Source organism: Rhipicephalus microplus, chromosome 5 (assembly GCF_043290135.1).
Source record: "Rhipicephalus microplus isolate Deutch F79 chromosome 5, USDA_Rmic, whole genome shotgun sequence".
NCBI classification, from domain to species: Eukaryota; Metazoa; Arthropoda; class Arachnida; order Ixodida; family Ixodidae; genus Rhipicephalus; species Rhipicephalus microplus.
The window spans coordinates 8022683-8034228 of record NC_134704.1 but is presented as its reverse complement, the minus strand read 5'-3'; the positions used below and the strand labels follow the sequence as shown (position 1 = coordinate 8034228).

The 11546-nt window shown below is 48.6% G+C and overlaps 1 protein-coding gene across 1 annotated transcript; it reads right to left on the bottom strand.

Annotated features, from left to right (window-relative positions):
• Positions 1-236: 236 nt before the first annotated feature.
• Positions 237-2379, bottom strand: LOC119174031 (glutamate--cysteine ligase catalytic subunit). Its single transcript, XM_037424809.2, has one exon. It carries the CDS (start codon positions 2320-2322, stop codon positions 394-396), a length of 1929 nt encoding a protein of 642 aa, XP_037280706.2. The 5' UTR covers positions 2323-2379; the 3' UTR covers positions 237-393.
• Between the last annotated feature and the right edge of the window lie 9167 nt (positions 2380-11546).

Here is an 11546-nt window from a genome sequence, read left to right as displayed (position 1 = left end):
CTTTCAGCGAAACGCGCTATAGCGCTATCGCGTTAAAAGCGTGACACATCGATCGATGTTAAGGGGTGCGTATGCATTGTCATTACGATTGAAAGGCATGCTGCCTGCAAGAAGCTAAACGACGCCGACGTTGGAATTTCTGCGAAACGAGTTCTTTAACGCGCTGAAGGTACGACACACCTCATGGTGTTAAGAGGTGCATATGTATTGTAATTATGATTGAAAAGCATGCTTCGTGCAAAAAACGACGTAGAATATAGTGAAGTGGACATCATGTTGCAGAAACAGTTCGGAAAACAACGACAGTGTAGGTGACGATAATTATCTATTGACCTTTGCGTTTTGAGTATCGTCGTTAAGAGGGACGTGATTCCGTACTTCTCTGAAAGCCATTTAATTGGACTCCGATGACAAAGAAGCACGTCGTCGTGGTCGCTGGTAGTTTTCTTCGTTCGCAGGCGTCGACGCTGCCGACACAGTCGGAGAGGTGGGCGGGGTCGCCGTCGACCTAGCCACGGGCGTGCCGATAAGCTCTGGGCAGCACCAAAAGTTGTGCTGCAGCCTTTTCATTCGTGCCACGAGGTCGTAAGCGATGCCCTCGCTCACCACTGAGTCCTTTTTGTACTCGGGGTGGGAGGTGACGAAGTGTCGTATCCAGCGCGCTCCCGTCATCAGCTGGCCGGAGGCGCGCTTCTCGATGAGCTGCAGGTACTGCTCGACGGTACAGCGGGTGCTGGTGTCCACCTCCTCGACGCTTGCCAGAAAGCTGCGCACGAGTGGCACAAGGCCAGGGAAGCCCTCCCTGCCGTTTACGATCTCGCTGAGCGTCATTCGTGCGACGCGTGGCTCAGCGGCACCCTCACTGTGCGAGGATCCGACGTCTTCGCGGAACCACAGTGTCTCTGTCAAAACAGCGTCGACCTTCTGAGCGACGCGCACGTTCTCGTCCACCTTGGATATAGGGATCACAAAGTCCAGGTTGAACGTCAGGATGGCACGTGTGAGGAGCACAACGAATACTACGTAAGCCGCGTTCTCGAACTCGGTTATGTTCAGCTCCATGGGGCGGAACTCGACTCGCCATCCGATGTCCGTGTTGGGTGGAGGCGGCTTGAAGCGCAGCGTGTGCCAACTTGTCGACTGAAGGTTCTCGAAGTGGTCGTAGTCGTTGTCCACGCCGTCGTCGAGCTTCTCCCTGAAGAGCGAGAGCGTGTCCTTCCCAAAGACGTGAGACAAGTGCATCGCCAGGCCGTGGCCGATGTTCTCGGAGCGCAGGAGCTGGTAGACTTCGTCGTTGTGAGCGAGCGGCACGTCGTTGCAGTGCTCGTTGACGGCGCAGATGAAGCAGGGTATACTGGCGTAGCGCGGCCGCACCGTGCCCATCTCGTCGTCGGTGCGGTCGTCGACGGCCATAGAGATGACGTCGAAGCGGCAGTCTCGGTCCACTAGGTAACCGCGGAAGACGGGACTGCTTGCACCCAGTGCCAGCAGGACGGGGCACACGTTGGCCAGCTGGTCGTATAGTCGCATCGCTTCTTCCATGTCGTACGCTTGCAGTGTCACCTGTAGGCAGCAGTTACCCATACCGAATCCCATAGCGTCCATGTATACGTGGTCAGGCTTATTTGCGAGCAGCGCCTCTTCATCAGCACCTAGTTTCACGAGGTCTTCGATGAAGGGACGCGGAGTATTGACGTCTTGAAAAATGGGCACGTTGATGACGACCCGTTTACCGCGCCGCAGCCTAATGTTGCGTGCCAGAGTGCGGAAGCGTGGGTGAGTAGGGTAGATCATCTGCTCGGGCACGAATAAAGACGGCATGGAGACCGAGCCGAGTGAAGGCTCATACGGTGGATACGTGAACTCGGCGCAGCCCAGCCTCGGAAAGACCGTAATGCACATGACCTCTTCGTTGGGACCGAGCAGCTGGCTTATCTCGGCGCGACGCTGGCGCATGTTGTGCTCGACGACGTTGCAGTGCGCCAGGGTGTCGCCATAAGGCAGCCCCGGCACGGCTTCCACAGCGTAAGCGCCGAACTCCGGGTGCCAGGAGCAGATGCTCGTCGGTGTCCGCAGTTCTCGCTCATTCAGCTCGTGGATGATCTCGGCACCTCGCAGTAGCAATTGAACGCGTCTTTTGACGTGGTCGAAGCGCACCAACATGTACTCGACCTCGTCTCCCCACAAAAGGCGGTCGCCACGGCGGTCACGGGCCTCCCGGTACATCTTGATGAACTGGAGGATGCCACGGCGTCGCACGTAGTCACCCAGTCGCTTGGTCTCTTCCCAGGAGAGAGGCGTACCTTCTGACAGAAGCCCCATAATCAGCGTTGTATGGCTTTGGCGCGCGCGTCATGAACCTCGTTTGTTCGTCTGATGATGATGATGCTGGTGATGATGATGATAATGCTGATGATATTATTCTCTCACTGATGGCGCTCGCCCACAAAGGGGTTGGAAGGAAAGGAAAGTATCTAGGGAATATGAACTAATCAATGAAAATGCCTCATGGGCAAACGTTAGGCAATCGGATGGGCTTGAGCCGCAATAAATAAAAATACACCAACAAGCTAATCTTTTTGTTTCCATTATATACGCAAACCCAGCTGAGCAAACATCCCTGTGCAAGCCCTGCAAGTGATAAAATGTCTGCAACATTTATTTTTAATCCTAGCTTTTTAACTGGATTGTCAATGTATGTTTTCGTTTGATGAGGATATCGGTGCCAGAATAAAAAAAAAAGATCTATTGTTTGTTTCCTTCCAAAGGGACATAACAGAGACACCGTGAGCCCAGCGTCTACTGGTGCTCGGATCAGTGGTTTGAGCTGTTGTTTGAGCTCAAACTCGTCGAACCTTACGGCAGCGCTCAATTACCGCTTTTACATTGTAATCGGTATCATGAACAGCAATCAGCGAATTGCTGACTGAAGTAGAAATTTTTTTAAGGGAGATAATCGAAGCATAAGAGATTGAAGAAATGTGTTAACTGCTCTGACAAAAAAACGAGAGGAGGAAAGGAAAGACAGGGAGTTCTCAGACCGGCTGGATGCCCTGTGCTGGGGAAGGGGAATAAAAGTTGACACAAAAGAGATGTTAAAAGAAGAAAAAAAGGTCACAGCTTTGCCGCAAAGGCGAAGCGATGAACGTGATAGGAATAATGCCTAGCTCACACTGAAACATCCGCTTTCTACAGCGACCGAAATTCCCCTGCCGCCGAAACGCAGCATCGTTCGCACTGGACGCGCCCCGCGCCGCCGAATATGCCATCTACTACTGGGCGAACGCGGGATGGATGCGCTGTCACCCGGTTGTTGTCACGGCTCGCAAAAGCTGCTATGCTAACCGGTGGTGTATATTTGACAATTCTTGTGCGCAGGAACCAAGAAAAGACAGTACTGCTTACTTTGCTGGCAAGTGGCTGTCTTGTAATGCACAAAGAGCAGGCGTCGGTGGGTTCGTTTTGCTCTGCAAGACCGCAACAAGCTCAGCCACGCCAACAGCAAGCTTGGTCACCTCTTTCACGACATACGGAGGTGATGTAGGCACAGAGTATGCTAAACTCCCGTTGGTTTCAACATTCAGTTACGTGCACTGCGGCATAACAAGTGAGTAGGGCTTGGCCGCCATTTTTCAAAATTCCTTGACTAGCGCTCCTATTGGTCCGCGGTGACCGATTCGGCGGCAGACGCCGCAAAAATCGGTCCGAGAGCGATCGGCGCGGAGAGGGCCCTTTCGGCGGATCTCGCCGCCGCCGAACCGGATTCGGAGCACTTTCGGCCGCCTAAATGCTCAGTGTGAACGCGGCATAAATCGGAAGGTCAGGCGCAGTATGGCAAGTGGATCAAAACGCACCCCGCGTTTCTCACGCACAAATGGCGCATGAAACTTATACTTACAGGTACAGACGAACCCGAATAAGCGTCCCAGTTGTTACTTCGCTGTGTCTGAGAAGCGCGCCCTTTTCGCAAACGGAGGCTGTGTAACGAGTGCAGTGACCTGCCAAGACGTATGATTCTCCCCACCGGGAGATAAGGGCGTGCTAGAGGTCGTCCACTCTCCTTCTCTTCGCGGGCCAAAGTACGCGTGAGATATGAGAGCTGCCACGCGCTCATTGCACCATGTTGCTGATAATGCTGAAAGCACGATAGTTTCCCGCACCCCCCCCCCCCCCCCACCCCCCCAATGCCCGCCAACAGCGGTAAGTAGTAGATATAAATAGCTTGCCGTTTGAACGGGAAGAGCCTCGCATTCACGACGTGTATGTCTCACGTTTGATTCCGCGCGCCGGAGTCTTTTTTTTTTCTGAATTTTTTCTTCTTGCGTTTCATATGCATAAATACGTATACACATAGGGTGCATGACATTAACGCAGTCGCCTATGGCGGCGGCGAAATCCAGTTGCGAGTGTCCGTATAATCGACATTGAAAGAGAATAAATAACGACAAAAGTACAATCGACAGTCTGTCTCTGAGATCACTTTCCCTCAAGAAGCGCAACAACGTTCTCAACGCCTTGCGTGCCGAGGACGGCCTCGGAGAGTGTCCTAACACCCTTTCTTCCGACGATTGGTGATTGTCAAGTCCATCTAGAACTTTCGAGGGTTTTGTTTTTCTTGGCGCACCGAAGGGAGGTCACTCGCAGAGAAGATGGGAAAATGTCTCCACGCAGCGACAGTTGTCGCATGTCGGGCTGATAGCCATTCCGATTTTAAAATTTCCTCCTCTAGTTGAGACCTTGCAGTTACGGACTTCTGCGCATGCACTGATGGGGTCAAATTAGGCGGTGCTATATGTAGCGGCGTTCTTGTAACAGCAGTCTCGCCGGAAGTAGCGTTTCGTTTATATGCGTAGGGGCCCAGCTTTTCGTCTAACCCAAGGGTGTGACCACGCTTAAGATCATGTGGTTAATGCAGGCCTGAAACCAGGCTGTCTATGCTCAAATGAAAGCTGAAGTGAATTAACAAGGTGTAAAGTATATACTTCTTATAAATAGCTGCGAAATGTTCGCAATAGTTAGCTTCAAAGTGCTGAAAACACTTTGGAAACATGCGTATCACACCCGCTCCACACAATATAGGATAGCGAACCGCGCCATTGCTCCGTTCGCCGCCGTTTAATTCATCGGCGCCTTAGTTCACCGCATCGGAGGCGGGAAACAACCGGACAGCACTCTTTGCGGATGTCTCAACTGACGTAACAAGAAAAGTCGATAAAGTTCATAGAAAAGTAGGGCGCATTTTTGTGTAACAAATTTTACTCATGCCGGGTGAATCCTGCATGCTTACCTCAAACATTGACGTAATGGACGGTGTCGCAAACAGATCAGTGGGGACGTTACGAATCAGAATCGCTGGGTGCCCTTGCTGTGCCCTTCCTCGAGTTTCGCAGAAGTGGTGATGCGTAACCACTCACTACACGAGGACGATATTAGAGCTGGATTTGAACCACGTTTACTTTTCGGTGTTTTCCGCACATCTTTATCTTAATTGTCAACGTGCCCAAATACCACATCTGTTAACAACCACCATAACTGACGTTAGACAATTGCTACCAGAAATGCTTTTGTAATATCTTTATTTAACATCTGTACGGTGAAGTTATTGATGTGGAGGCGAAAACGTTGTATGCCCGTGTGCTCAGATCTGGGTGCACGTTAAAGAACTCCAGGGGATAACAATTTCTGGAGCCCTCCACTGCGGCGTCTCTCACAATCACATAGGAGTTTTGGGACGTTAAACCCCACATACCAATCGATGTTACTGATGTGGGTCACTACAGCCCGTTTTTCTGGGTTTGTCTGCGTTTGTGAAGTCTACGTCGATGTCGCCAACCGTAACAGACAATATGCTTTTCTTTTGTATGGCACACAAAGTGTGTCTTCCGATGAATTTTTGGATCCGTATTCACATCATAATTTTCTAGCGTCTGCATTTATACATGAGGCATCAAACGTCCAGCGTCATCGCTGGTGGCTGCGTTTTTCGAGAATGAACTCCGCTGTTCTCGTCTGCGCGCTCAAGCCTATCCGATGATCCTAAAATAACCTGGAATACTGGGACATTCTTGCGTGGTACAAGGTAGCATAGACGCGTGCAATGAGTCAGTAAGATCAAACGTGAGAAATGAGCTATATATATCTTCGCGCTACCACATGAATTGCCAAAAAGACATACTCTACATTACAAGTCTAGTATACGCTATTTTATTCTTCATCACTCCCTATTTCACCTCTTTTTTTCATGCGCTCAGAGCAGACCACTTTACTGTTCCAAGCGCCTTTTAATTAGACCTCCCGGTGTAAACCTTGGAAACGTTACCGATGGCGGGTGACTCCCTTTTACCCGAGGCTCCAGTGTACGACACGTTTTTGAGTATCCCACGCTGAGATGCAGTCCTCACAACTTGATACGGTCCACAACACAGAACACTTGGAGGTGCTACTTTTTTGCTTACAAAGTAGTATTCTCCGGGTTGCATACGTGCGGTATATTGCTGCTCTGCCTTTTATAAAATTTTCGCGTCATCCCTTGTTTGCATACTTCTTGTTCTCCAGAAGTTTTCTTGACTTCGGTGAGGTTTAGATTTTCTAGGTGGCCGAGCTCACAATCTGCCGTGCTGGTGGTTGCGAAATGAGTACTGCCATGTGAACCCGTGGTGTATGACCGATTGTGATGTTTCACAGTCACCTCAAGGCCGCGATTCTATCTTCATGAACTGTTTAATCTCTTATAGCCAGTTCTGCCAATCCGTTGGCTGCAACCCTGATAGGGAGAAGAATATTTATTAGTTGAGCTTAGTACTCCGGAAAGCAGGACCGTTGTCGCAGACTAGTGTCTTGGTGTGCTTAACACACTCATCTTTGAGTAGACTGATGACACTGTTTGCTCCTTTTTTTCCTGCTTTAGCCTTAATCATCATTGTGCATTCATCAATGAAGTGGGGAAATGCTTGCTCTCACTCGACTACTTCCCCCTTCTTTCTTATTTCCGCAAAGTCTACAACTTCGAATGGCACTCTTGAATATTCCGGGTTCGTCATAACGTCTCATGACTGGTTGAACTTCACTTTCTTCTCCTGACAAAGTGGTATGTGCATATGTAATGGCTGCTGTCGCTTTCATTCCTGGCCATCTGAAACCTCATGAGTAATTTATATATGGCCGCCAGAAGCCGTTTTGTCTGCCTGATCCACGATTGTCTTGGTACAGATGAAGAATATATTGAACCAGTGTGGGTGGTATGTGGTACCTTCTGTTAATAAAATGGAGAAGTGTACATTTTAATAGCTTGACATGCTTGATACTATCTGAATTTTCACTTGACTCCTCAACAAGTGACCAAGATATTCCGTCGGCATCGGCGAGAAGCGGGCCAGAATAGAGAAGCGGGCCAGTAGAGAGAGAGGAAGAGTCAAATATTTTGAAGGAGAAAGTTTTTTACAAGGCAATATTTGAACCTGCATACCCTGAACCTGGGGCCAGCATCTTAACCATTCGACTATTCGGAAACGTTAGCAGAGCACAGCATAGTATAGCAATGGTGTTGTAAGTTGGGCTATAGCTGGTAATGCAGCTGGTAATGCAGAACGACGAAGTGCCGAAGAGACAAAGACGAGCACTGACTCGCAACTGAAACAAAATTATTTACAGATGAACTTCAAACAAAAGAAAAAAAACAAGTCAACATTGTGCAGAAGTGTTAAAACTGAATCGAAGAAGTTACACAGTGTATCACCTAACGGCAGATGGGCGGAGAAGATAGGCAAACTCTTTGTGCGTAATAAACATTGATGTCCTACGCCTGCGTGGTTAATTTGTTTAATGCGAAATACTTCTATCATTTCTCTAGTTATCTAGGAACCATGCTTCGACACAATTTCTGTATCGGCAAAAACAGGCGAGTAGCCACACGTGTTGCAATGCGTTGCTAGATGCGAAGCGTCCGGATTATTGAGTGAATTCGTGTGCTCTCATTAGCGCACATTAGCGCATTGGCCATGGCACTCTGACCCACTCATTATTGCCTACATCTAAGTGGAATCTGGCAAAACCTGCCATCTGCGCTTGCAGGTCACGAACATAAAACACACCTAATTCCACAGTCATCTCTTTCTTTATCATTTTGTTCCATTTTTCTCCGAACAATTCGACAAATTCTAAAAGAACATTTCAGAAGCAGAGAAGACTGATTTTACTCCTTACTGGTGGCTGACGTTGCTCAGACCACGCGACAGTTCAGTAGATATTCTGTTATTGCTACTGATTTGTATTCTTCTTGTTCGATTTTTTTTTCTATTTATAAGATTGACGTTTTTAGAATATGATTAGTTTTTCCATACACGTAGCTAGCACATGTGTAGAGTGCCTGTCACTTTTACAGCCTCTTAATTTGGGCCGTCAAGTTATGCTCGGACAGACAGACAGACCATCAGACTAATGTACAGACAGACAGACAGACAGATGGACGGACGGACGGAGAGACCAACAGATACACGTAGCTATCACATGTGTAAAGTGCCTGGCACTTTCCAGCCTCTTAATTTGTGCCGTGAAGTTATGCTGGTCCGTGTACCTTCTGCACTCTTGTGCCTGCATCGTTATCGCGCTGTACCCAAACTTGTATAATATATATGGGTCACTAAGAGAGTGGGAAATGGAAGTGATCGTCAGGAGAGATGTGATGGTGAGGGAAGGAAGTTGGGGAGGCAGTAAAGCATTGCATAGCAAGAATGAGGCATAGATTAAAAAAAATATGCCAAAAGAGATATAATAAAAGAAACCTAGGATAGAAAGAAACAGGGTGAGATATAAAGAGAGGAGAAGAGAGCAAGCAAATGAGAAATAGAGGAAGAACAATAGATGTAAAAGGAAGGAAGAAATTAAGATACATATATATAACAAGTAATATAGAGTGAAAGAGGAAAATAAGTGAAGTGAAATAAAAAGAGAAAAAAGGGGGAAAGAAATAGAGGAAGAAATATAAAATTTGCAACGTTTACCGAAGGAGCAACAGCCAGGAATGCGCCTGATGCTCATTAGCTTCGCTGTCTTTTTAGCATTGCAGCTCCAGGGCAAGCTGCGCTATTTTTTTTATTTTGGCGTGTGTATATATGTACACACACACATGAACAAGCGCAAGAGCATGCATAACGGGTGGTCGAGCCCCTACTGCCCCTCCAAAAAAAAAAAAAAAGGTAGTTAGGAACTGTTACGCACAGGTATTTGCAGTATTCAATTTCAGTTATGCACTAAGAAAGCTGATCCACGCGTTTAAGCGACTAGCTCAAATACGCGGAACGTCAACATGCCCGAAGGTATGCGACCTAGTAAAGCAGCACCTCCGATTTTCACGCACAGCCACAACCTCGTTGAACTTCTCGTGAATCACAATGCGCAAGGCCACGTGTGTAAATAATGAGCGTCCCTCGGACGCGTTTTGCCTATCGTGGTCGAATCTGCAAGGAAGCTAGCCTAAAGAAAAGCAACTAGAGAACGCGGCAACGAGTGTCCTGTAATTGCAGCCGTGACGCGCCTGAATCCTGTATCCGGCTGCACGCCGCCATTTCCATAAAACGCTCGCCCGAGGCGACTTCCATGCGTTGCTAGCTGAATGAAATTTCACCTTGCGATTCTCCAGGTGAAGCTCCCTGCGTACACTCCCGCGTGCGCTATGCCTTCCTTTCTTACTAACCTAACCTTGTGTAGCTTTATGAGTAATTACGCAAATATCTGAACGAACACGCTCTAAGGTCATGCAAAATCCCGACGAGTTGCAGCAGTGCAGCAGGAATAACCAACGAGAGATTAAATGCAACGAAGTTACGAAGAAAATCCAAGTCTTTATTCAAGACATGCATAAATCAGTACACATGGCGGAGGTGAAATAAAAAAAAACAAAGCCGCTCAGTTGCGGCTCCTTTGTCGCACGTATACTCGGTATACTGCGGTATGTACAAAGCAGAAAGTGCACATGCTAGTGACATTGCAACCCACCCCTCAAAAAAAACTACAAACACGCGTTGTGCAATAAAACAGGCAATGCTAGAAACACAACTTATCGCAGGATAGATTCAACGTATTTTAAAAAAACACACACACGCGTGTGCACCCACGCGCACACAGTGTACACCGGGGCAGCTTAACGAATAAAGTTTTGAAGAGTACTATAACAATTGTTGTGGATGGAGAGGCATGTGGGATAAGCCAAGCTTGTGAACTAACCAGAGAACGCGAGGTATGGCTTGAAAACAACAGTGGGAGAGGCACAGACCAAACTCACACTGACCAGCGCTTCTCTCTTTGTTTCCTAAATTTCTTTCTCTGTACACATTTAGTGAATTAAAGACGGACAACTGCAAGAAAATCATGTTGCAAATTTCAAATTTGCATGCTGGCAAATTTCACAAGCGTTGACATAACGACGTACAGAGCGTGAAAGGCCAGGCCAGTAGAAGTGGCGGCGGACACGGTCATATGTGCGAGAGACACCAAGGTGACCCGCGGTTGGCGCGTCATGGAGCTCACGTAGGACTGTGGAACGCAGGTGCTTTGGTATGACCAGAAGTAGGTCGTGACCATTGGGCGATAAATTACGCCGATATAAGGTGTGGTCCTTTAAGGTAAACATGCGAACAGAAGCGTCTTGCGGTGAAGATTCGAGCTGTTGTATTAAGCGGCTGATATCGGTATCGCGGCGCTGCTCGTCCCCGAGATGAAGCAGCTGGGAGATGGAAAGGACGCAGCCCACAGAATCAGTGCTCGTAGGATCGCAGTCGGCCACAGGGTAGCGTGACAGACAATCCACATCTTTGTGCAGTGTTCCTGATTTATACACTACGGTGTAAGAATACTCCTGAAGGCAGACTGCCCAGCGGGCGAGACGACCTGTGGGATCTTTGAGGGAGGCGAGCCAGCAGAGAGCGTGGTGGTCGGTGAGAACTATAAATGGTCGGCCGTGTAAGTAAGGGCGAAATTTCGCGACTGCCCACACCAGCGCTAGGCATTCGCGCTCTGTGATGGAATAATTACGCTCCGAGGTGGACAGCAGCCTGCTGGCATAAGCTATCACGCGATGCTGCCCACGTTGTCGCTGAGCCAACACAGCGCCTATTCCGTAACCGCTGGCATCGGTGCGCACTTCTGTAGGTGCCGTAGGGTTGAAGTGAGCCAGCACAGGAGAAGAAGTGAGCAAAGTGGTCAAGTCGGAAAATGCTGCTGCTTGCGAGGGACCCCAGGTAAACGTGTCATCTGGTTTGAGTAAATCTGTTAGGGGCCGAGCGATTTACGCGAAGTTGTTGATGAACCGCCGAAAATAGGAGCAGAGCCCCACAAAGCTGCGGACATCTTTGGCGGTTTTTGGCACAGGAAAGTCCTTCGCAGCTCGAACTTTTTCTGGGTCAGGCTGTACGCCGTAAGCGTCAACAATATGTCCAAGTATTGTAATGCGACGGCGACCAAACCGGCACTTGGATGAATTCAGCTGAAGGCCGGCGAGACGGAATACATCAAGAATTTTCGACAGTCTCTCAAGGTGCGCTTCAAAAGTG